Consider the following 27434-nt stretch of genomic DNA (forward strand, 5'->3'; position numbering starts at 1 on the left):
CAGAAAAGTGCGCTGTTATTGCTGAAAAATGTGAAGGCGTCAGCAGCTCCTCCATGCAGCCCCCCACAGCATCCCCAGCCCCCATTCACTGAGTAATTACTGCAAATCGCAGAGGCAAGCAGGAGAGGGTCTGAAGACGTCTCATCCTTTCCGACGCTCCATCTTTGCAATTTAAACCAGCAGCGATCTCTCTAAAGGCCCGCCGCAATTGCAACAGCACATTTACACGCCACAATTTTCAAACTTGTCCTTGTCCGCTGAGCTCCTTATCTGCCGTGCCCTTCGTTATTATTCTAGGAAAATAACTTTGTGCTCAAGGTGAGCACAGCCTTGTGAGATGCAGGAACTGAGAGTGCTCCCCCCCCCCCCTTCTTGCTTTCTGCAACGCTTTCAGTTTTATGCATTACAAAATTCACCTCCTTCATATGTAGAGGAAAGTGGAAGTGAAAAGTCACCCTCATGTCAGAACTGTGCCTCACACAGAGAGGTGAGATTGCCACACGTAACAGAGCTGTGCGGGTTAAACTGTGATGCTACAGGAAGATGATGTCAAGAGTTCAAGGGCAGACGTGGACAGGGGAAGTGGGTAGGCTTCCTTGTTGTGCGGCTGCAAAAGTATCTGCACCACATGTGTCTGAGAACAACTGCAGGCCTGTCTGGAGATTTATCATTCCCTTTTAGTCCGCCAGACATGGAGAGAAAAGTCCCCAAGTACAAAATAAACTGCAACCGAGTAACCTCAACTTTTGTTAACTTTCGAGACGTTACGAAGTTGGACAAACCAAAAGTAAAAAATAAAAAATAAATAAAAAAAGAAGAAGACATCTGATGGCGAGCCATTAGCAGTTATTTCCAGTTTCCTCCTCATGAAGAGTTTCAGTGGAGCAGGCATCCTGTGTGGATTCTTGGTTTATGCAACTGCGTTAACCCAAGTGTTGCTCTGATTCATGTGCTCACTGGCTGCCTGAGAGCAGGCATAACACAACACTTCTTCCTACCACCCCCTCAGTGTGGGCCTTGCTAATGCACTCCCGTGCGCACCTCTCCACCACTCACAGATGGCACTTACTGGCTCAGACAGGGCATAGAAAGCGCCGTGCCAGCAAGGACTTTTTTTTTTAATTTGCCAATGACTTGGTGCATTAAAAGCCATTTAGTAGACCACTGCGATGCTCACAATGCGAGATAGCTTTGAATTTCTAATTCATTATGCAGTCATAGCCATTGTTCTTTAGCTAATAAGTTTTCTATCTGCACTTTAAAAGCCTCTGATATTCAGCTCTATGGTGATTTTATTATTCTACATATTACAGATTGAATGCATTGATCTTTTTTACGTTCCTGAAAATAAATGTTAAATTTCACAAAGAACACAGTACAAAGCTCCCAAACCACAGAGCATCTAACTGTGTATGTTAGAAACATACCAGTCCCTGGTCACTATGTGCTAGAAGGTATTGATCCATTGACAGGTAAACACTGGTCAGGCTGTTCATCCATAGATACTCTGTTAAGGAGCTTATTTGCAGCAAACCTTGGGAAGGCTGGCAAAGTGAGTAAAACAGTATTGATTTTGCCATTGATAGTAGCATTCCTGGTATTGATCAGAATCAAGTATCTGTCATCTGCAGAGCACCGCAATTTCCACTGGTAGCGAGTTTGCAATTAAACCCTGATTAGCATTCTAGGCCTATGAGTAATTTGTTTTAATGGAAGTTCATTAAATTGGTGACTTGCTTTTGAGGTCAAGGAGATCTCACACTGCCTTAGGGTGTAGTGTTTCAATCACAGTTAGTTGAATTGCATGACAATGAATGCCAAAATATAAACATTTGGATTATTTTGCGCACAGTAGATGGATTTACTGGCAGTATTTGACTGGCTGAATGTAACCCTAAGAAAGATATGACAATGTTTCCTTGAAGACATAACCAAATGTCTTTTTAAATTAAAATTCTTACATATGAGTGTAAAATTAAAATCTGTGCCTAAAATCTGAAAAATATACTTTGTCATTTACAGACATTAACTAACACAAAGTATTTGAATAAAAACCTATAACAGAGTTTTTGCTGAAGATAGAGTGATTGTAAGATAAGCTCACAAATTAGTTCTTGTAGCCCAATTAAAGTGAATGAAGAAGACCAAGAATTTGGTCTGTCCTCCTACCCCATCTCCTGTGTCCACTGTAAAATCAATGGCTGGATGTAGGTAACTTGGGGAAGACAGGGAGACAGGCTAGACAGCCCAGCTCCATTTCATGCATCATTGCCTATAAGCTTAAAAACCAAGCTCAACCCTGACTAGTCTTCATTCCCATATTTTCTTAAACACACAACACTCACTGACAAACATGGACCACCTCACATGCACACACTTAAAACAAAACGCACAACTCAAAACCTCAGGCACATATGTTCACATACACCAAGTAACCACATGAGCACACTCATATGTGGACACAGACACACACAGACACATTCTTCCTAAGAAAGCAACATGCTAGCAGCTCTTCCATTGATATACTATCACCCAAGTACTGCTGCACAATTGCTATCTGTGTCAACAACACTGGGTCATTACATAATAAAAAGAGAGCCAAGATATATCAAATGAATATGAGGTTTTAGATTTTATGTGATAATATAAAATAGCTTGAAAATACAATACTTTCATCCTAAATACACGGACATATTTATAGATGCTGGTGTCAGTAGCCCACATAGTCACTTTACAGTGCTTATAGGTAGGATCCCTGGAAGATACCCTGTCTCCAGTTCAAAATGACAAACAATATGGATTCAACAGCACTCTCTTAATTTCCATATGTAAGCAGTGGTACCATTTGATCTTTCTCATCTCCTGACTATTTCTGGCTGCACACACTTCCAAACTGTTGCTGCAAGTTCCTGTTCCACTCTTCCTTTAGAGCTGGTGAATCAGTCCAACAAGAAGAGGCCTTGCTCCGTTACTAACCTCCAGGTGTGTCAGCAGCAGGCCAGGTGCCTATGGTTAAAGCTAACATGCAATTACGTGGCCGGTGGAGTTCACAGCTCTGTGTCTTCCAGGAATACTCTTATTAGACTTCTATCTGCTTTACACACCTTGCTATTGACAGCAATGCAGATGGATTGTAGAAACTAAATTAAAAAATAAAACCTCACAAAAGGATTGGGAAAATACACTGAAATGGTCTTGTGTGCTTTCATTTAGTGTAAATAAAAGAGTAATACTGTATTACTTGACTCTTGAGGTTAACACCACACATGTCAAATCTAACAGGAGAGTGTCGCTTGTGGTATTTGGCAAATGTGCTTGTGTTTGAACACAGGATTTTCTAGCAGCCTCATGCTGTTGAGCCACTTGGGCACATGCTGAAGAGCCTCTCTAGCACATGCTGTAGAGCCGCTCTGGCACATGCTGTAGAGCCGCTCTGGCACAGGTGGAAGAGCCGCTCTGGCACAGGTGGAAGAGCCGCTCTGGCACAGGTAGAAGAGCCACCCTGTCACATGCTGAAGAGCCGCTCTGGTACATCTCCTATAGTCTAGCTTTCTCCAGTTCTGCTGTTCTCTGACACGTCACCATTATCACCATTGTCCGCTCAGAGTCCTGGTGGCCTGCCGCTCATGAAAGCACCTGCTGTGTAGATCACCGTGAACAGCTTGTCACCTTCTTATCTGTCTTTTGGCACCTTCTTCACCCTTCACTGAAGGTGCCTTTAAGACGATAACACCACATCTTTTGGTTTTCTTCTTGAGTGCTAGCACGGGCCATTTCAGTTGATCTATAAGTTCTGCTGGATGTTTCCTTTTATGCATAACATTCCACTTGGCTTGCAACCAAAATCGCTTGGTACGGTCCAAGAGCCTTCTCTTTAATGCCATTGTGACATTGATTTGGAAAATGCCCTTGGGTCAATTTTACAGGTAAATTTGGGACCTGTATCTCACCATACTTTAGAGAGCAGGGTGCTTGCATGTCTCCTTAACATCTTCCAAAACAACAGAAGTCAACTCTTGGTAAGAGTTAAACAGATTTAGGAGGAGAAAAATGCTATCCCTCTGAGGGCTTCTAAAAAACGATAAGCCTAACACACTGACCCCCAAACCTACCCAAGCAGGCAACACGGCCATAATTAAACCCCTCATTATTCTCCTCACTGGCAGATATATAACATGTGATATTCATATTCAGTCACAGGAGACATGGGTTTAGACGATAATATGTTTGGCAGGGATCATTTCCACATATTTAATTCAGAGGGCCATCCGTTGAGTTTGCTGGGAAGAGGTATCCCTCAGTGCTCAAAAATACCCAATTAACACTGGGAAGGATCTGGCAGAGGAGTATTTGGGGAAATCAAATTCCTTTTCAACAGGCCTCTTGTAGGAAAGCAGGCAATAAGGCCCTTTATCTAATACATGCCAAGAATAATTAGGTTACTGAGGCCCTGCCTGTTGTTACTCAATAATTAGGCCAGCCTCTTATGGATTTGCGTGAGGACACATTGACCTTGGCAGTAGAGGAGGGGAAAGCTATGGGCACGGCTGACGTCCAAGCTGTGGTGCGCCGATCGTCTCCCACCGCTGGCTGGTGCACCCCGATCACGTAGCGTGGGCTCCGACGGCGGCGGTACGGAAAAAGCCGCTGGAAGCGGAGGACATGGAGATGAAAGGGAATATGTGATGAAGCGCGCTGAGGTCCTCGAGGAGACAACGCAGCGCCTGCCTCCACCTATGCTCCTGCTCCTCCTCCTCCTGGCCAGGAATGGGGGGCAGATGTGGTGCATGGGCTGTTATCAGCTTGGTTTGGAAAAAGAGGTGAACAAATCTATTGTTCATGCCCTTGTTGGAAACTTTAAGCACAATACTTGAAATAGAAGTGATATAGGAGACACACTACAGCCAACGTCTTAATACTCCTATAAAGATCATTTATGTAGACAGGTAGGGTTTTTAAAAAACTGTTTTTAGGTAAGTACTTATATTACTTTGCTATAACTGCTAGATAATAAATACTGTGACCTAAAGATCATAACATATGTTTACATTAAAAGCCTTTTAAAAATATCCATACACTATATATTTAACAATGAACTTACTGTGTTTCTAATAGAGGTCTGATATGTAGTTCCCTAGCACCATTACTTTGAGTGGCGATGGATCAGGTTGGAATATTCAATGAATAAACTTTGTCTGAAGTAGTCATATGCAGCTTACATGTAAATGTATCTTACCTGTGATCGCATGGTTCCAGTGTATTAGATTTGAAACAAAGCATAAGCAATCATATACCCCCTCAAAATGTTTATTAGAATTAGAGAATCTTAAATGGTCTTTAAAATTGTAATTGAAATACAACAGTGTACATGTATTGTGTGTGACAAGTATCCCTCTGTCAAATATCCCTCTGAAACAGAGCAATTCCATTGCTTTACATTACTTATTTAAATTCATGTCGGTTAAATTACAGGAAACTGAAAATGTTAAAATAGAAACTGTGTGAGTGTGAAAAGCAGCTAAAATGTGCAACGGATCGCTGACATCCAGGCAAAGGTCAGACGAGGTCATGCTTATTCACGCCCTGCAGGTCACCAACAGTTCATCGGTAGGTCACCAGCAGGTCAAGATAGTAAAGCTTCTCCTCTTCAAAGGTGATGGGAAGTCAAAGGTCCCATGGAGGACAGCAGGATTGGCCTTAAGAGCACTGCTATCGTCACAGTTCACAACCCGAGTCACCCGTTTCTAGGAAATGCAGAATGTCAGGTGACATTTTGGATCACTCAAACCCTCAAAACCACCTTCATATGAATAGACGGGTCCGACGCTACCCGATACATGGAAAGTATGATGGGAAGTATGATTGTATCCAACCTTTTGCATGGCTTTTCTGCAGAAATCTGTCTATCAGCTGTATTGTCCTCCAGATCAGCCCACTAACTAAAGCTATGGAAAGGGCTGAGGGCGGAGCACAACGGCTCTCCCATTGTGTGCACCGAAGGCAGAAGTGACGGTTCTGGTCTGAGCGAGTGGCGCTGTGGTCCATGTGGCGTCAGGGGAGATTGGACTGCTCGATGCCAGACAGAGGGCACCAGGCTGGGCTTCAGAGACTGCCTCTCCCCTGATGCTGCCATTCATCAAAGCCTCAAATGCATAACAACGCTCCGAGTTGACTTGATGCCTTGTACTGACTCAGTGCCGGATCCCCTGACATTTAAACACCAGTAATGGAGAAATGAGCAGTAGCTCGTATTAGGGCAGTATCGTAATTGAAGAGAAAAAATTCAAGGAAGCCAAGAGCAAGCCATAGCTGGTTTTATAATACTGAGATTTTTAGAAGGTTTGAAAAATCTTTGCCTTATGGACAATGATGAGAAGGCCTTTCTACTCAAAATGCAGACTTTTAATTTTTTTTATTCAAGTTTCAGTAACTGGCACTTTTTCAAAATATGTCTTGAGAGAGATAGAGAACAAGAATGAGAGAGTGAATGAGAATGAGAGAACAATTTCCAACATTTTTGGCCTATTTTAGACTTTGAAATAAAAATAGGGATGGGCTACTGAAATGTAGAAACACACTTCTATACTGCACTAAAGGACATGCATGTTATATACTGTAGATGGATTTTTAAAGCATATATAGAGCCACACTCTCAAATATATATTTACATTGTATGGTATTAACAAAAACTACAATTTAACCATCTTTCAGGTTTTATTTACACATTGTTCCAGTTGAGCTTTCCCCTTTTCTCACAATCCTACTGTACATACCTGCATACGTACACACACATGCACATGCATGCATGCAAACATGCACACATGCAAACAAATACACACAAACACAAAAATGCACAGCTTGTAATACACATTTATGGGTATTTCCAGTGACTTGTGTATTATTAGAGTCGATTTTCGCTATGCCAAGCCTACACCAAACATTTGGACATGGGGACATTTGGTCCTTCCAAAGAGCTCTACACACACAAACATAGCCACATGACCACACTACAGGGAGGCCTCTGTCCAAAAAAAAAACCCCTCTAAATAAACCAGGCACAGGGTGACCAAGAGGATGCAGCTGGAACATCTATCTGCCTCCCAAGACTGCTTCTGAATGGAATAGGGGGAGAGGGAGAGAGAGAGAGAGAGAGAGAGAGAGAGAGAGAGAGAGAGAGAGAGAGAGAGAGAGAGAAAGAGGGGGGGCAGATGAGAGTGGAGAAAAGGAGAGTGTTGAGCACAATGTGAGCACCTGGATGCAGCTTTCCCACACGGATCTCCCCCTATCCGGCCAAGTCCGGATACTCTCGAAAAGACTCCCATGAAAGACCCTCACTGTCTGAACTCTCCTGCCCCTTTTCTGAACCACTCTTTCAGCTTATTGACTCCTCTTCCTGCTCTTTCAGTTATTTTTATTACATCACGACCGAGCTTTAAAAACTTGCTGTGTGAAGTCTTGGAAAGTCTTGCGGTGACCTGAAGTGAAGATTTTAAAAGGTGTTTGCAGCATGCATTGGTAATATTGTGGCTATTATAAAAAGGTCTAGCACAAAGAGAGAGAGAGAGAGAGAGAGAGAGAGAGAGAGAGAGAGAGAGAGAGAGAGACTAAATCAAGAAATAGCTGCATTAATGGCATATAATCAGACTTCTGCTTTTTGCATATTATTCTATTGTGATAGTCAGCTTGGCTGCAAACCAATTACACACAGTCAACACCATAAATAAACACAGTACCACCATGTTTTGTTAGATAAATCTGATACAAGCAGCAGAATTCTAAATGTCTTTTTAAATGCAGAAAAATGGGCATGTGGGGGCACCCCTTTGATTTCCTCCTGTTGATTTTGGTAGTCAGTAAAGGGGAGAAGAGAGTGTGCTTATCTTCAGTTAATGTGCTGCTGAGACAGCAGGAAGCTGCTCTATAAAAGGATCTCTAAGCGTAGGGCAGAGAGGCCAGCGTCTCTGTGCGAATCCGAGGAACAGCAGGACAAAAGGTCAACCACCACGGGCCTGGCGGGGCCCCCGCCCGCGACTGTCTGCAAGAGCGCAGGGTTGCACGTGGTGTGACCTCTCATTACCAGTCACACAGCATGCCAAAAAGGCTAAAGTTCACCACTGGTTCAAGTAAGCTCACTGGTTACTTGAATAGGAATCATTTTTCCTTGGAAAAATGAGGAATTCTGAGGAGTGACTGTTAGCTCCCCACAGAACCCAAGAAATATAACATCACTTCAAATGCCAAGCGCCCGGGGCAGTTTGTTCCACTTCAGCGTGAGGTCCAATACACATCCAAACACCAGTGACGCTTTGAGAGCAGACAGCAACTACCCTCTTCGTTCCATCTCTGATCTATATATCCTACCAGTCTTGGTCTCAGTAACGGACCGCCGCCTAAATGCTGAAATGCAAAGCCTTCTTGGACAGCCTGGCTCCTTCGCTTAATCCCATGTCCTGTCTGATTTTGCGAGCCACTCATCGCAGTGCTGGCATGAGCAGACTGGAGGATGGTGTCACGCCTGAGTGGTTATTTGATTAGGTATACTATGGGCTTATGCGATAAAGCGTTGGCCGTGTCTCAGGGTGGGAAGCTCCATTCCAATTCCTGGGCAAGGACAAGCAGAGCATATGTAGTATAAGAGACGGCGATGAGTTTGACATCGTCTTCCCCGCAACGTGTGCACCCGTATGGGATGAAAAAGATGTGCCACAAGAGTAAGACATGGATTCATTCGTAAACATTAACACAGCTTTGCTGTAGTTCACCAGGTCAGCAGGTTAATCGAGGTGCCCAAGGACGTGGCTTCCACTCCCAAGGGAGCACAGTGTCATGTTGATATGTATAAGAGAGTATGCCAAATGTTGTAAATGCTTTTTGGCAAAACCGTCTGTGTTTTCTGACCTGCCAGTCAGATGTTGCACTATCGATTTTTGCAAATGCTGGATGATTTAAAGGCAGACTTAGCCAACATTCCCCTCATGTACAGACTCAGCAACCGTCATGAAAAACAAACAGCTCCAGAAATCCCAAATGAGGCGAATACGCTTTGGCCAGTTTGGGCAGCTGGACAGTCTGCTGTAGGTGGCTGTTAGAATTATCTACGGTGTGCTAGGATTCTTGCACGCCGCCTCATCTTCGGGGCCAAGCGTGGCTGGGTTGGTGCGTGATTGGCGGGCTACGCGCGTACACACACGCGAGCCGATTAAAAGGCTGCTTCATTACCCTCTGTCACATCGGCTAAGATTTATGGGACCTAATGGAGGAGTCCGTGTTTTGGCAATTTACTGAAGGAGATGGGAAATTGATGGCTTTTCACACCACAGCTTAGTGAGCGCGGAGAGAGTGTCCTGCGGGAGAGACTTTCACCTGCTGTGGGGGAAAAAAAAAGGAGTTCAGCCGGGAACCGAGGATGATGTGCTTGCTTGATTTGTTTAACTTCTTCTTTAAGTATTGTATGGGTACTCTGCCATGCTCACTATTTAAGAAAGGGTGGTTCAGACTGAAAACCTTGTCAGAATGACGTTGGATGGAAACAAATGACTAGCTCAATAGCACCATCTGCTGATGGGTTTTAGTATTACTGTTGTTTATCTGCACAGGATCCAAACACATTGGCAAGAGTAACTGAACCTATAAGCTGATTTTACAGATGTCAATAATAACTTATGCTTTTGAGTGTAAACCATAAACCACAAAATAAATATATTTTTGCTCCCTTGCTTCATACTGCTTACAGGACATATAACTATCAACAAATCACTAACTTTAGCAGCTCAAAATCAGATACACTGTCAAAATACAGTTTTTCATCTAGAAAATGAACAAATACTTATAAAACAAACAGGCATTTTACATTTACTGTATAATTTTATTCTGAAAAAAGACAGCATAAACTTCCAGATTTAGTCTAAAAATTCAGCAGAATACCCCTTGTTTATACAATTTATCTAACACACAGAAATAATCACAAGAATCCAAACTATACTTAGAATTTCTGGCATGAATAATGAAACCATTAACAAATGAACAACAAAAAATATAAAGGTTTTGTGGAGTTTTGACTGTATTTATTCATTTAAGAACTAAAATGCTGTGCCAATTAAAACCCAGTGCAGGTTCAACAGCAAAGTTAAATTCCAGTGCCAGCAATGTGAAGAATGCATGTAAATTGAACAATTTCTGAAATTGGAAGGCTGGTCTTGCCAAGCCAATAACACTACCTCATTACTCAGTCAGGGAGAGTGAATCACCTCTTGTGCTTGGCACGAAATCCATACTTTATAAAGTGCATTTTTGAGTTTAATGTCAATCTGAAAGGAAAGGTTCAAGTGCTTAAAGTGTCTCAAGACATCCTACTGTTCAGAATTTCTATGGTAGAATACTTACTTGGCACAGTGTGTGTGTACTAAAGTAAGCACCTTTGCTTTTTAGCTTAATAAATCCTTCTGTGTTGTTTTATCTAAACTCATCTTTAAATAGTACTTATATTATGTAAATGCTATGGCCTCAGAGGGTCTGGTCTTTATCAGATAAACTACAATAAAGTCTATTTTCTATTATGATGAATGGAACACTGGAGACTGCCAAGGTTGCTATTCTGAAATCAGCTTTGTGCCTGCTTCTGTTCCTGATGTAATGGTTGTTATGTGGTGTCTGGCATCAAGAAATGCTTGTTTTGTTGTGCTCACAAATGTATTCAGAGAAAAAACAAAAAACCTTTCAGAGCTTGTGAATGACATCCTAAAATGTCTGTGATAAGTCAGTCATTTCTGTACTCAGAGAAAAAAGGTTTTAAGCCCTTTTCTTATGTATATTCATACATTTAGACAGATACACAGATGTGCAGATGGAGTAAAGACAGACAGACAGATATATATAGTGTATTCTTATAGTGTATTCATATTTACAATAACAGATTTTGGGGTCATTAAATTTTTTACATGAAAGAGGATGTACTCTTCATTTTAGATTTAGTTGGTATTCATACACACATGAAACCTGTTGTGCAACATTGCTGGTTAAGCTGTGGATAACTGTTTTTAGCAAGGATATCTTCAGTAGTAAAGGCATTCCAACAACACACTCCAGGCCAGTCATCAAAATGAAGCTTCTAGTGCGTTTCCTGATGCTTGCATGCAGTCTCACTGGTATAAGCCACTCTGTTCCATTCTAAAACAAACCAGGCAGTACTATTATGAGACACCATGTGTTTAATGAAAATATTTCACTATACAATGCAGATATGGATGAATGAAATTTGATGGATGGAAAATCACCATCTAAGTATTCCATTTTATTAGATAATTATTCACTAGTTTTATAGTTTTATTCTGGATAGCTAATTGACAGTTACACATAGTATTTTTATGAAAGATTACGGGATTACTGTGTTCCAGATTTTTAAAAAAAAATGCTTTTAACATCTAAATATGGGAATTAAAAATAGAACTGTCTACAAGCACTAGGAATGCACTCAAGGAGAAGGAGATTTCCCCATAACCTGTCCTTGATGTTGATGTCTTATTTTGTCTCCTTCATTTTTGCTTAATCAAGACTTTTCATCACTTCTTGTTCTTTTCATGTTCCAAGAAAAAATGTGTAACTTGTCTTTTAACTTTTTAAGGTGTACAGTGCTCTTATTTGCCTTTAATTTGCAATGTCTATAGTGTCCTATTTTGTCGCTGTCTCTTACAATGGATCGTTTTCTATAGCACAAGCCCTCCAGTGCTAACACCTGTGTGGCTGGGGACTGGAAGACTCCCACAGAGTGTCCAGCGCCAAACAACTTCTGCAGAACCGTTTCAACATGTAAGTCCTCAAAACATCCATTTGCTGAAACATTATGTGCTCTGCCTCATCAAGTAGAACTCATCATAGAGACAATTTTACACTTGCTGAGATGATATGGCTGGACCTGTGATTTGCTCTATGTCTTCTGCAGCTACTACTTTTTCTCGGACTTGTGAGGAGCCCTGTGTTTCCGAGGTGAATGTCCATTGCTGCCACACAGACTTGTGTAGATGAGGACTCGCTGGTCTCAGCCCTCTTGCGTTATCAGTCTAGCAGATTGCAGTCTAACACGGAATGACGCTGTTTAGAAGAAAAGAATTATAATCTTTCTTATTTTATCATGTGGTACTCGCCAATGTTTAAATAAACATCGGTGACTTCTCAGCATGTTAGCTTTTTTCCACTTTCAAATACCTTAAAGCCTCAGTGTGTAACTTCAGTGCATTGTACTGTTTAATGTAAGTGCAGTCATGGTAATTAAGAAAGGTCAGTAGCAGAAAAATTGTTTTAATATATTTGTCTGCGGCAAAATTAAATCTGTTGTGGTGGACACTACTGTAACTGTTTGCAGCTCTTTTGAGTAGCTGTGTGTTTATATTGAAGAGCTTAAAGATGTCATTAAAAAAAAAACTAAAAAACATTAAACGTGTCATAAAGATAAATCATTAACAATTTAAATTAAAGCTCCCTTAACTAACATTGATTACAGCATTAGGCAACATTAACAAACCACCACCTTCAGCATTATATGTCATGTGTATTGTTAACAGTGTAATTAGCACTTGTATTAATAGTCTTCATTGCTGCCAACACTTTGGAAGATGGAAGGGAAGGCCAAAACTAAGCAGTGAAGCCCCATGCACATGGAGTGACAGTGTTACCTACGTATACAGATCATGAATCAGGAACTGGCCCAGATAAGACAGCCTATTACCAGAAAACTGTAGGCCATGTGCAGTGGTGTGCCACTGCTGAAGGGCCTATCTGATGTGATGTAACTGGTGCACTGCCACAGCATATATCAACATAACACACAGACACAACACAGCATACAGACATAACAGACAGACATCACCCAGCAAACAGACATAACAGACAGACATAACCCAGCATACAGACATAACAGACAGACACAACCCAGCATACAGACATAACAGACAGACATAACCCAGCATACAGACATAACAGATAGACATAACCCAGCATACAGACATAACAGACAGACACAACCCAGCATACAGACATAACAGACAGACACAACCCAGCATACAGACATAACAGACAGACATAACCCAGCATACAGACATAACAGACAGACACAACCCAGCATACTGACATGACAGACATACATAACCCAGCATACAGACATAACAAACAGACACAGCCCGACATACAGGCATGCTAGTCTGGTCCCTTTTATTTTAGTAAACAAGCAAATAAGGAAAGACACTCACATGTGCAGCACAAAATTTTATATATGGCTTCCCATCGGCACACACAGACTGCTCATAATCTTATTCAAACTGGCTTTGATTTATGGGTCAGATGTGTATTAATCATTTTCAGCCATTCCTTCCTTTTCCATTACAGAGGGGCCTGATATTAAAAGATTGAGGGTTTACAAAATAACCAGTGGAAACCACAGTTTTTTACACACACACACACACACACACACTTACCCCCCCCCACACACACACACACACAAACACACAGTACTTCTATCACTACTGGAAAGAGAAAGCTGAAGAGCCAAAAAGCCTTGATCAGATGAACTGATGCAGAACTTCTGTCAATTTAGTACTTCCACGAAACTGCCAAAAGTGAAAGAGGATTTTGGAGAATCTGGGTTCTTTCATATATTAAGAGCCAAATGTCAAAACTGGAAAGAAAAAGGGAACGAGTTCAACTGAATAGGAACACAGAAATATAGCAGAAGCAATATTATAACACATGTAGTTCACCAGGTAGAGCAAGGTGCTAGCAACACCAAGGTCAGAGGTTGGACTTCAAGGTCATTGTCACAGTTGGTTCCTCCTAGCTTCCATGTTCCGTGGTTTCTCTGTCTTGTGTATTTTAGTTTCTAGGCTTGTTAAGTTCATGTATTTAAACCTTGTCTTGTTCCCTTTGTTTTGTTCATTGTGAGGTTGGCTGTTCTTTGAATGTTCATTGAATGTTTTGGCTGCATGTCTGAAAGTTTTTGAAAGCCCGTCTGTGTTTTGAAACCTTCGTTTATGTTGGTCTGTTTTGTTACCCTAGCCTTTGTGTTTCTTAGCCTCCGATTTCTTCCTAGCTTCTTTGTTATAGCCTACTTCCCTTGTTTTCCTTAGTGTGTTTGTTTGTTTATCATCTATCCCCGTACTCTCTATGTTGGCTCTATTACCCTGGACTACCCTAATGACTATGACTCTGGATTTGCCCCTAATAAATCTCGCTCTTCTCCGCACATGCATCCGCCTCCTTACCGCTCACAATTACAGTCAGACTCTTAAGGGTCACATGTACACAAGGCTGCCAGAACCATTGGGGCAAGTGAGCCTTTGACCCACTATTTTTCAAAGTATATGGGGACGATGCCCCACAACTTTTAGATTAAGATGAAAATATCTGGAATATTTTTAAAATTCCACTCTCCTTTTAACTACTTGAATGGGGAGAGAGCATGCAAATGTCTCAGAAGCGGATTTGACTCCACTGGTAAAACCTGACAAAAATGGTATATAATTTAGTGTGATAATACAGTGTATTATATAAGTTAGTGCATCGTAGTAAAACATTTACCAGACACGTGAGCTGCTGCAATCCACTCACCATCCAGCTGCTTTGCTGTCAATTTTGGGGGAATATCCCACCCCCAGCTGCAACATAGATTTTGATTGGTTTTGCTGCTGTGTTGTATTATCTGTCAGTCAGTGCTTATAGGTCAGTGCTCCAAGTAGTTTCAAGATCCTGGTGTGTAAATGGAAATAATTTGGAAGTTGCCAAAATAACTGCTGAGTGAACAAACCTGCCTGTAAAAACTTTGTTTAGACCTACTGTTTGTTTCATCCATGTTTTGAGAATGGAGAAGGAAAAAAAAATCAGATATTACATTTCTAAATACTTTTGTGCAGTGAGCAACTATATACTTCTTGCTATGTCTAAAATAACATAACTTTTTCTAATGACCAGGACATCATATCAGATTTCATGTGATATATGCATGTCACTCTGGATAAGAGCACCTGTCAAATGTAAAAAAGAAAAAAAAAAAAAAAGAAAAAAAGTTTTTTTAATGTAAAATAATAAAAGAGGAGAAAATAAGATAATGTAAGATAATGAAATAATGACAAAAGGAAACTGATTCTGGAATTACGAACAAATTCTGGAACGGATTCTGGGTGTAATGTAGATGTCTTCTTCCTAATTACACATCAGTATTACACATCAATATTACACATTAGCATGAACATGCAGCCTAGGCTTTGAACCAAGTGAACAAGCTGGTGACAGTGAGAAATTACCAGTGTGGCACAACACATGTCTGCTAAAACTGAAAATCTCCTCACAGATGAAGTGACTGTGCAAAGCCAGGAACAACCACTCTTATGATGACCTACTTCCACCCAGCAAAAATTCAGGCTTCCTCAGCATGAGGTTTATGCATCAGCCATCAGGCCTATTTCAGGACAATTCCAAAAATAAAAGATGAAAAGGTTTCTGACAAGACATCATATGCACTTAGGCTAAGTACCATCAGCACATGCATTCCCGGGTCAATGGACTTCTTACTTGGCAAAGTGGAGGTAGCCTGGCCAACTGGCCAACCACGTCAGCACAGTAGCGATCTCACATCTATGAGTGAGATATGAGAGCCTATTTAAGGAATCTGAACCCTGAACTTTGATGAGAAAAGTTATGTTTTAGCATGGGTTACAAAGGCTTTCTAAGAGCAAAAAGCTACCAAAGCTACATATGATACTACAGTTTGTCCCAATGCAGAATCAATACATTTACCTTTACTTTTGTGGCTTTAGTGAATAGTGTGAATACACTGTATAATAGTGTGTGTGTGTGTGTGTGTGTGTGTGTGTGTGTGTGTGTGTGTGTGTGTGTGTGTGTGTGTGTGTGTGTGTGTATATATATATATAGATAGATAGATAGAGAGAGAGACAAAGAGAGAGAGAGAGAGAGTTAATACAAATTTTTTTGAGAATTTGAGTGCTTCAGCAATGTAGCACAATATTATTCCCTTTTTTAATGTACTACTAAAAGTATGGTAACACACACACACACACACACACACACACACACACACACACACACACACACACACACACACATACATACATATATATATATATATATATATATATATATATATATATATATATATATATATATATATATATATAATCCCTGCTGTTCTCCCATTGGCTAGTTTGAATTGTTACTAATCCCTGATTTCCATAATTCTTCCTGTGCAGCTATAAACACTCTTGTTAATCAGATGCAGGAATCCCATCTTAAACCCATAACCCAAATAGCCAGTGTCTGCATTATATGGACCGTGTTGTGGTGGGGTGCTTGTGTTGGGAGCTCTGTCTAGAGTAATACCAGTCCTCCCCTTCTGGTGGATTATGGGAGGGATTTCATTCCGTATTAATCTGTGAGACAGCAGGCAACCTAGAGCATTAAGATTACTATCTGCTACTGATTCCACAACCATCCTTTCATTTGTCCTGGACATAGAACTGCAAAGAGGCACCTCAGTATGAATCTCTTCTGTTTCTCTCTGGTAAGTTTTTATTTTTCTTTCTGCTCAAATGTCATGTGACAGTTTTAGGTGTGGTATGAGAAGCTGCTATGAAATGAAATGTGTGGTCAAATAAAGGTCATGTGAAGTCAGGGGGATTGATGCGCGGGTTCTTGCTGTGCCCTGCGGTTGATCAGCGTTTGTTTCATTTATTTGTCATGCCTCTTTTTTTGTGTTATGCTGGGGAACCACTTCTGTTTGTGGGGGTGATGCTGGAGGTGAGGTGTTAGAGCTGTCAGAATGAGAACATTCAGTTGCCTATGTTCTGAATAATGATAGAGACTTAATTTTACTAAAAGTTAAAAAAAAAATTTGGCTTGCAAAATGACACTTTTGAAAAATAATTCAATATATGTTTTCATAGGCATATTTGTAAATAAAAACCATCAGAAACCCAGTATAGAGTACTGTTTCTCTCTGGTACTGAACACACTCTGAACGAGTTTCCTGTCAGCCATGTGACCCTGACTCATGACACAGGAGTTGGTACTTGCTTTATCTATGTGCTACAAGTGAAGAAAGTACGCAAATACACCATCACTAACTGCAAAGCATACAGCCATAAAAAGCACAGATCTGTTGTCATTGTTAAATAAATTATTCTTTCTTCTGAGATTAAAATGTTTAGAATTTCTTTCATCACTTAAAGTAGCTTTATATATCTTGCCCCCAAGAAATCACATTAACGGTTTTTATGTAGAAATTAATTCATATCCTGTTCACAACTCGAAGCAGGATTTACACACAGGACCTATGAAACACTGTCTTATTTTGTCATGCAAGGACAAAATTACAGAAAAACCAATTCACTGAGATCAAGAAATATATAGTCCTCCGTCCTGGAGCCATTTCACCAGTTTCGTCTTTGAGCCTATGTTTCATAGACTCTGCTGCATCTCTCTGCGTGGGAAGTCCAGTGTATCTGTGCATCTGTGCTTTGCAGGAGGGCTCCATGGACAGCCTGTATGAAGCAGTGCCGGATGGGTGTAAGAGCCGCGTCTACACCATTCCCACCAGGTCCAGCAGTCTGTTGGGCCTCCTGGACCCGAGCCCTCAGTGGATGACCCCAGATGGGCACTCCATCTCCATGGTAATGATAATTGATTGCTTAGCAGCAAGATGCAGCCTATATATGTATTCACTTAAGTGTTATAGAGAAGTTATAGAAAAGGGCTGCATCATATGGAGCACAATAAAAGACTGAAATGTACATGGCAACATATTGTAACATACAGGTGAACCTGATACAATACCCCTGAGACTGACCTGCATTATATTGACCAGAATGGTTTATATTTGTTGGTTCATGTGAATTAGTCAGGATGTTCACCATAAATAATAATAATAAAAAAGACAAATTTGATTTGCATATTAAAGTGCAATGATCTTTTTAAAAAATATTACAATAATGATTAAATGATACATAGTGTAATTGACAGAACTTACATAGTACAGTAGACAATCATACATTTAGGAGCCAATGCTGATTAAAACAGGCTAAAAAGTGTAAACTAGATTGTTGTTTTTCACCCAGTTTGGGGTGTGTTGCTGCTTTTATATAGGAACTTTATACAGGACCTTTCTGACTGTAGCCTACCTACATGGAAGCAGATCTTCAATAATACCAAGTTTATATAAAAAATGACAATCAAACATTTGTCTGTGTATGCAAAATTTAATTGACAATTAAATTTAAACATTTATTCTTTTTTAAAATTATTTTTATTTATTTTTCTGATCAGGATATTTCAGAAATCAACTCCACTAACACCAAAAAGGAGAATAGAAGGTATGCCAATTCCAATCCTGCAGTTTTAATACGATTCTTCTTTAGGAGATTAGAATTCTGAAGGTTTAATTATTGATGCAAAACCAAAACCTCGCGTTAGAGCTGCAAGATGCAATGGCTCCAGCAACCTCCCACAGGTAAAGTGCAGAAATCCTTTACCATGTTTCCAAACCTCTTTATCGCTGTCTCATTTTAGCAAGACTGCAGAGAACAACGACACACAAATACGTATTCATTCTGAGGCATGTACGACTGTAATTTGATTTTTTTAATGTATAAAAATGGACTACTGCCACATGGTTAGGGAGCAATACCACAGAAAAGCAGTGAGCTCAGAATGCCACGGAGAAACCTCAAGTGGACTTAAGCAATTTTCTTAAAGGTCTCGACTACTTCCACTAGGTTTTTTTCAACCTTGTACATGTTGTGTGTAAATTTACGTCTAATTTTTTGTTAAATGTCTCGTTTTAAAATGTGCAATTGTATAGTAGCCAATTATGTTCCATGTTCAAAAGAACATGATTCAACTTTTGTACCACTATAAATTATAATTATCTTCTCAAAGGATCTGTGATACATAATTAACTTGTGCCTTTCAGCAAATTTGATCTTTAATTTTTCCTCATTCCAGGACATTATCAGACTCTACCTCTGACCACCGAGCTTTAGGTATGTGCAGGATATAATTTCAGCTCATACGGGTATTTCAACTGGGTTCATGTAACCGAGAAGAATCTAGCTACACCACAACCATAGAGATCGACAACGGCCTGAAAACAGCATAATGGGATTTTTCTAAGTGAGCGCTGTGTATCTTGATATCTGGTACCTATGTGAAGAAAATGTAAAAATAAGTATTCCACCTAGTAAAATGTAAAAATATCCAATTATCCTACTGAGTAACATGAAAAAGGAAATAAAGGGCCCCCTTTTCTCAAAAATACACTCTTAACTCCGAGACACACTAGCCTACTTAGCCAGTCATGCATAGCAAGCCCGTTTTATCTGCCATGTAGCAATGCCTTGCCCTCAGAGGACAGCATGAGTGCTTAATGCCTTTTTAGTTTCCCTCCTGCAGATAATACCCTGCACGTTAATGCTGCATGGCCTGCTTCCAGACGACGGGACGATTTAGCTGACAAGAGAAACAATCAAAACCGCGGTATATTCGTCTGGGGATTTGCGGGTTTAGTCTCAACTTATTTCTATTTTACACACCCCTTGTAGCCAAACCTCGAGCCTTCAGAAAGTGATAAAGTGGAAAGTGATAGAGACGTTGCCACTTGTGCTAAATCCATACCGACAATGCGGATGGGGAATGACGCGCAAACGGGGGGTTTTCTCAACAATTCATTGGGCGGATTAATTAACTAACAGCATGGTCTTAATGGCAAACGCGTTTTCACTGGAGCGTCACCGACTCTGCTGGACGTTTATAAGTTTATAGGTTCAAATACAGTGTAAAGCCTAAAATCTTATTCAACTATCACTGTTTAAAAAATGATCATAATTAGGCCAGTGAATAGCCCAATAATGATCTTGAATATTAATTAATATGGAGTATATGAGCCGGAGGTATTGGTGATGGCTCACTGATGAACCTGAAAGACAAAATAACAAACTACACGTAGGCCTACCACTACACTTGTACGAAACAGGCTAACGTGAGCCCTTTATAACAGGCTGTGCTTCCCCGTATAAAATCATACAGCTAAACAGGATGTAAAAACTGGTAAAGGTGTTAGCACACAAAACATCCTGCATTTTGCTAAGATTCGGTTTCAATTTATAAATAACACTTGTCAGACTTTCAGTTTATAAACAACGCTTTCATTTAATCTTTTGTCAGTGTATTTTTAAATGTTACATTCAATTGCTCCTGCAAATACTACATTTTGATACATAAGATTAAAAACTCAGGTATAATATTCTGGTTATTAGTATCAGTTACTAATGTTTCTAATGCACTTCATGTTTTTTATCTTTTATGTTTTATGTTCTAGAGCTAGTCGGGACTCTGAAGCAAGCTAAAATGTATAGTAAGGATGATCGACTCTCAAAGTCCAGCTCTACACAAACAGATTCTGCTGTGCAGGTCTATCATATACTCTCATGTATGCTTGTAATATGACAATGAATTTGTAATGTTTTTGCTAATCAGATCAATTCAGTTTAAACTTTTTTTTTTTTCTTGAATTTTTATTACAAACATTTTCAGAATGCAACCTTACACAGGCTTAAACACCCTAATGAACAAGTGCTAGCTCTGACTTCAAACGACCATGAAACATACATAATGCACCCTATGTCACATTCAGGTGCTAATGATGAAGTTCCACCCTCAGTGAATTTTTCTGATGCTTTCATTAATGATAGATTGCCTGCTGTGATGTCCTGCAGAACAGGAACCCGCAGCCAAGCAGGCCCAGCAGTCGACAGCGAGAGACGGTGAGATCTAGACCCTGCCCCCTTATCTGCTTTGCACATGCCAATAATGCTAACATCATATCTTCTAAATGGTCATTGCACCTTTTATCTACACAGAGGGGTGACTGTTGGCAGTTGTCATAAACAGGGGCAATCACTTAGCACAAACGCTGACTGCACCAGTGCGCAGATGGCGTGGGAGGAAGGGGCACCATTATGTCCATGTAATCCCTCCACCCCACAGATGGGGCGAGGTCTGAGAGCATAGGCACTGCCAGGTCTGCATGCCCGCCCTAGTGCCAGCATGAGCGATGGCAGACAAAGATGATTCTCTAAGCCAAGGGCTAACATTGACCACAGCCACGGCTGGCACGCTACCGTTCCAATGAGACTGCGCTGAGGGCAAGAAGAGAATGAAACTGACCACTCAATGGCTAAGGCTTCCCTCACTAGACTCTTTATTAATGTTGATCCCGTAGTTATTCATGATGTGCGTTAGTTACATTGAAATCTGGCTGGAGACGTCTTGCTTCTGTCCCGTAACAGACCGGTACGTCTCATCTGGAAGTAGCAGATGCAAGGCCAACCATGAAGAAGTCACAGAATCCAGGGAAGCAGGGAAATGGAAGTCAGAAATGGGCCAGGGGAACTCGCACACCAACTAAAACAAAAAGTGGGACCCAATGTGTTTGTATTTGAATGCTAAAAAACATCCATTTCCAATTCATGCTAACATGAATCACATTTTAATAATAATTTTCTTTAAATACGTGTCGCAGCAAAACAATTTACATAGCAGGCATTGGTATGTTTTTCCCATTTTCAAAAAGGGAACTCAAAAAGTCCATCACCTGCTGTGGCTGTCAGAGCTGGGCCCATGCCTGCCCCTTTCCAGGAGAGCTGCAGCTGTACTGTGCAGCTTACAGGAGGCGGGATGGCGCCCTCTAGCAGTCCACGCTGGAGTAACCCTGGAGAGCATATCCTTGCCTGTGCTCCAGCCCAACACACCTGCCAGAGACCGCTCAGTGTATACCGCACCCACACCCTGGACCTCACAGTGCACAGTTTCCACGGAAAAGAGGACATGCTCTGCAGCCAGATGCCGCACAGATACTTGTCTCCTCCAGTAATGGTGCACTCTGTCTCCAACATAGAGCTGTGTGCTCTAAATGTAAGTAGAAGCTTCTTTACATACTAAATTACTTCACAGTGTAATCAAGGTACCACAATTTAATCAATATAATGTTATAAAATGCTATCAATATGATGTGAACTACTTAGACTGCATTAGAAAATGCAATGCAGATTAATCCACTCCTTATAGAAGAGGAACCAACACCAACCCTTACTGGTGTTATTGTGAAGACCCACAAGGAGTATCTGGTTATCCTAGAGTGGAAGAGGCACCAAGAGATACACTCATGTTAAGCATCACAAAGAAATTATGCTCAGTGTTTTTCAGCCATATATCGACCCATATAACATTTACCAAGAAGTTCTAAGAGTTCCAAGCCTCTAAAGATGAATTTTGTATTAAGTAAGGCATAGCGAATATGAAATATTCTAAAAAGTGTTAAAATGCCCCAAATTCTACAATTTTTACTACAATAAATAATGTAGTCTACAACATATGACAGAGTGTTTATTTTCTTTAGTGTTGGGCCAGTTAAACAGGCCCAGATTCTGACCTGTAAATAATATGATTCTTAAATAATATGGTTCTTAAACCAGAGAAAATTTTATTTTATTTTCCGACCAGAATCCTAGATTTTGCTCACTGCACATGTACAGTATTATAAGACATTTGTGTTCAGCAGTTAATTGGTCAAGAATTTCGCAATCAGTTGCACTTGTTGAGAAATTTGGGAGGAACTTTTTCAATAACGTGACTTCAATACTTTCTTGTGTACATTTATATCAACTTGTACTTCCCTAAACAGAGACTGGATTTTGTAAGTTGGGAACAAGGGAGGAAATAAACATTCTGATATAGACCTACATTTATTTCTAACTGATGGTCAAGAAAAGAAATGTCACCCAACATGTAATTCTGACATATTTACAATCACAGAATCATCCATGAGATTGGGCTATGTTTATAATCATGAAAATAGTAATTTGGTGGAAAGTTTCATGCCATCACATTTCTGCCATTTGCCTTATGTAAGTTACTCGAAATGACTGGGAAGTGGTTATCAGAGAGACCACAAAATGCAGACTCAAGCAGTAATGTTTTTTCCCCTCTGTAACTGTTTCGATTATAGACAGCACAAATATTGGGTCACATCCTGCCTGTTTGAGGAACTTAGAAAGCCAGGCTCCTCTGCTGGAAGACAGCACTTAATTTTTAAAGCCGAAGGTCAAACACATTAGCTAGCACTAAAACACTCCAATTATATTCATTAAATTCATTTGAAGACAATCTTAACAGAATACTAAAGAAATGCTACAAAGGGCAGCTTCAAATGCCTCAGACAAACCTAAAAACATTAAACCAAAGGTAAGTGGTACTGAGCATTGTTCCTAAAAAATATTATTATATTGTATAAGATTGTATGTTGTAATATTATATAATTATTATTAATGTTGATATTTATAAAAACTGCAATTTTGACTACCTCTATATGAGAACAAGATTCCAGGGAGTAATTGCAGTGTGCTGTAGTAAACAATGTACAGGTAATATCTTGGCAGGCAAATGCTTGTATAGCAAAGCATTTTCAAATTAAAAAATCAAATGAAAAATACTCAGCTGCAATTGCAACAGACAACCTACATGGCTCTATTTGGTTCAAAATCCATACACTAGTTTCCTATTGTCATGAACATTTGTTTTGAATACTTTATCAATATTTGGAGGGTTTGATGGATTATTGATGATGTAATCATTCTAATTGGTATTTGGTTGTGGGACATAGAGATGACAGGCTTCGAAAAATTGTACTGTGCTTTTCTTTGTTTTCTCTCTTTGTTAATTTCTGTTTTCTGCAAGTGGGATAAACGTGCTTACTATGAATCTTTTTACATTTTTCAGCGATCCACCAGCTTTGGAAAGTTTGACCACTTCAGACATCAGCAATCACTTGCTGAGCTCGAGGAAAACGGAACAACTATGGTATTAAATAGATTAACAGATTAAATATCTGCTCCCACTCTTCAGAAAAACAAGAATGAATGTGTGTATGTATATGTAAGTGATACTAAATTTAGGCAAACGCGCACTAGATAGTATTAAGTGGGGGCCTGCTAGCACAGCTCAGAGCTATACTCAGCATTACTGCCTTATAGATGCCAATATTCATTATGGTATGTGTTACCTACAGCCAGAGAGTGAGTTGGGAGTGGAGAACACTGACAAGCAGAATGGCTTGGGGAAGAAGATGAAGGCCATCTCATTGAACATGCGCAAGAGGATGTGCAAAAGGCATGCCAAATCCTGCTCCGAGGAGGCGGTGAGTCAGAGAGCAGGAGAAGTATGCTCTTGTTTGGACTGCCCTTCCTCATCGCTGCTCACTGACTACTGCACTGCCAAAATGGTCCCCGTTGCACGAAGCCACGTCTGTTTCAAAGAAGGGGTGCAGGGAGGGGGGCAGCACGTGACGCAGATACGCGTCTGCCATTCTTAATCTTCAAATGAAAAGTAAAAACCTAGAACAAAAACAAACGGAGCCCAAAGCTAATCACGTACAAATGTTTTTGTAAATACTCACTCCTTTGATTGTAATGGAAGATTGAGTGGATTATAGGCCCATTTTGGACATGATCTGTGCCATTCTTTTTAGCATTGGTTTTAATGTCTGTGAAAAAGTGATACTTCATGTGTAAACATGGATGCATTCAAAACTCCCCCCCCCCACACACACACACACGTATGCATGCTTTAGGTGTATATTTCTTAAACAGCACTCTGATTGGTACAGGGTGACCACGCGGACAGAGTGTCTGATGGGGAGACAGACAGTAGCTCTCCAGTGCAGAAGACCTCAGACCAGAGCAGCAACATGTTAGAAAGCCTGTACACGCGACAGAGCTCTTCAGGTAAGCACTTGAACATGGAACACAACCTGCTCCCCCCAGACAAAGGAGGCCACAATGACCACAAGTCATGCTCTCTGTCTGCTGTATCTTATTTGCTCAGGTGGTGAGACCAGCAGCTCTGACATGTCCAATAACAGGGACAGCCTAAGGTTGGAGGAGGACACGCCCTACACAGGCCAGTTCTGTGGCCAAGCCAGAGTGCACACAGACTTTGTGCCCAGTCCTTATGATTCCGACTCCCTCAAACTTAAGGTCAGCCTGCCCTCCACTTTTTTGATAGACATCTATCACTGACTCTCTGGACTGAAATAAAAATCTTTTGAACGTCAATAAAGTAAATGTTTTGATATTTCGCTAACTAGACCAATAACATTTAGGCAGATTTGTCTATAGTAACGTTATATTTTGCTTGCAGGTTGGGGACATTATCAATATCATAAGCAAACCCCCAATGGGAATATGGACTGGCATGCTAAACAATAAAGTAGGAAATTTCAAGTTTATCTATGTGGATGTGCTGGATAAGAAACAGGAGACAGAAGAGGAGGCTCCAAATATCAGGCCTCACAGAGTGTCGAAGAGACCTCGACCCAAAACTCTGCTGGAATTATTGGAGAGGCTTCATCTTGAGGTAAAATATTCAAGCACCCACAAACACTTTGACAAAAATAGATCTGCTCCCACACATTTCTCCATGACACCTCCCTTCCCCCGCACCAAAACACACACACACACACACACACACGTACACACACGTACATACACAAGACTCATTTCTGTTTTAATATTTTTCTTATTTCCGTTGTCACAGGAACATGCCTCCACATTGCTCTTGAATGGCTATCAGACAGTGGAGGACCTGAAGCATTTGAAGGAGAAGCATTTGATTGAACTGAACGTGACTGATCCAGAGCATCGGCGCAAGCTCCTAGCCGCCTCTGAAGTCATTTATGACATGAGCAGTGAGTGTCACATCTATCACTGACATAGTGCTCTTCATCTACAGTAAACTATATGCTACAGTCTGTCCCTCTTGGTTGTAGAGTCATTTTCAGTAATCAAGTCGTGTATGCCATGTCAAGTGCAAGTCAAGTGCAGAGTGTTGGTGAGAGAATGCCAGTCAGAATTAATGGCAGCATGAACGAGATACCGCTGTAGAACAGGTGGCACGTGGTCGGCCTGTTCTGGCTCGGACCTTCAGATTAAGTTAATAACCAGCAAGAGATCCAGTCATTTCATTAACATTAAGTTTATCAGGGCTGTGTGAACAACCCAAATGTAGTTTGCTTGACTGAGATGCAATAAGCCAGCAGGAGTTGATGGTGGAAGCCTAACTTCACTCTGCTGCGGCCCACAGGAGATGACCTGTTGGAGACGAAGGTCGATGAAGAGGATGAGGAGGGTAACGACTGTCCTAGAGACTCAGGCTGCTTCATTCCAACAGAGTGCACAGACATGGTCAGGGAAGATGCAGAAACACAGTCATCTACTATGTAATATGTTTTTCCTCTTAAAGGTCATGTTGCAATAAACACTGAAAAACGAGGATTAGCATAGCTCGGAAAACTCCCATTTGATGTCTTGGAGTATATTTTAATTTTTTTGTCTGTGGGTATTTACCTACATTCATAATTCTATAAGTGTATAGCTCAGTAGGCCTATATCAAGATACTGGGCGTATTATGTATTTTATATTCTTTTCATCATTTCTGTTGATTGTTGCACATTGGGTGTCTTGTGTGAACAATTTACACTTAACAAGTTACTAATTAATGAAATCCTATTGTATATGCCTTCTTATCAATACTATGTGTTAATAAATTATTTATGTTTCATTTACCAAGTTATTTCACTAATTTTGTGAATAATAAATCTCAGTTGTTTTATTAATCAATCTAGTGGTACCATGGGCTACTAGCCTACTCAAGTATCTAATCTAATGGCCATAACTAGCAATGAGGACAGCAATTCTGGTCTTCGGTACCTTGGGAAGCTGTGTTCCCTCTTGTATTTCCAATTATGAATCTGAATTTGGAACCTGCAATGTTCTGATGGCACTGCAGTAGAGTGTAGCCTACAATGTCTCCCAAAGCTGGTTCCCAATTGATCTCAATGCAGCAGCTGCAGGCTTAGTTGGCTTGTTGTGTATGTGTCAGTGCTGTGCAGTTATCTGATATACTAGAACCAGCATAGAGGCATGCAATATTTCATCCTTACAAAATGGCTTATTCAGTCACATACCTTGCTGTAAGATCTAAGTTGTCGATAATAACTCAACAAAAATGTGAGGTTTCCATTGATACTTTAATGTATAATACCTCAAGGTACAAAATATTTTTTCTTTAGTTTTTTTGTTTATAAATTTGTTTTGCAATGACCTTTTTACAAAAATTGTCGTGTGCGTGCACCCACGCGCGTGCACACACACACACACACACACACAGAGAGAGAGAGAGAGAGAGAAATTAAGTAAAAAATTGTTAAAGAACTAAAATAAGAATATTGACATCAAAACTGAAAAAGTTAAATAATTGTATACATTTTGTTTGTTTTATAAAATAATGTGAAATAATTAACCCAATTAACCAAAAGTAAAGTAGA

General features: G+C 40.4%; 2 protein-coding genes across 5 annotated transcripts in view; both read left to right on the top strand.

The window, feature by feature from the left end:
• Positions 1-12305, top strand: part of LOC145651818 (uncharacterized) — a 32445-nt gene extending 20140 nt beyond the window's left edge. Inside the window, exons 3-4 of the mRNA XM_081700042.1 lie at positions 11709-11805; positions 11939-12305. Of these exons, the coding sequence (XP_081556168.1) occupies positions 11709-11805; positions 11939-12021 (180 nt within the window). The 3' untranslated portion in view covers positions 12022-12305. The remainder of the gene's footprint in view (positions 1-11708; positions 11806-11938) is intronic.
• Positions 12306-16366: 4061 nt separating this feature from the next.
• Positions 16367-26672, top strand: samsn1a (SAM domain, SH3 domain and nuclear localisation signals 1a). Of its 4 annotated transcripts, XM_081699765.1 has the most exons (15): positions 16367-16561; positions 17523-17669; positions 18322-18368; positions 19000-19037; positions 20372-20463; positions 20745-20816; positions 21342-21468; positions 21626-21966; positions 23830-23910; positions 24119-24247; positions 24716-24833; positions 24934-25085; positions 25249-25464; positions 25645-25795; positions 26191-26672. In XM_081699765.1, exons 1-15 carry the CDS (start codon positions 16538-16540, stop codon positions 26328-26330), a joined length of 1875 nt encoding a protein of 624 aa, XP_081555891.1. In that variant the 5' UTR covers positions 16367-16537; the 3' UTR covers positions 26331-26672. The 4 variants fall into 4 exon arrangements, with proteins under 4 accessions (XP_081555891.1, XP_081555893.1, XP_081555892.1 ...); XM_081699767.1 differs by lacking the exons at positions 16367-16561; positions 19000-19037 and having other exon boundaries at positions 17528-17669; XM_081699766.1 differs by lacking the exons at positions 16367-16561; positions 17523-17669; positions 18322-18368 and adding an exon at positions 18468-18505.
• The last annotated feature ends 762 nt before the right edge of the window (positions 26673-27434 follow it).

Source organism: Electrophorus electricus, chromosome 17 (genome assembly GCF_041902795.1).
Source record: "Electrophorus electricus isolate QZ-2024a chromosome 17, ASM4190279v1, whole genome shotgun sequence".
NCBI lineage: Eukaryota > Metazoa > Chordata > Actinopteri > Gymnotiformes > Gymnotidae > Electrophorus > Electrophorus electricus.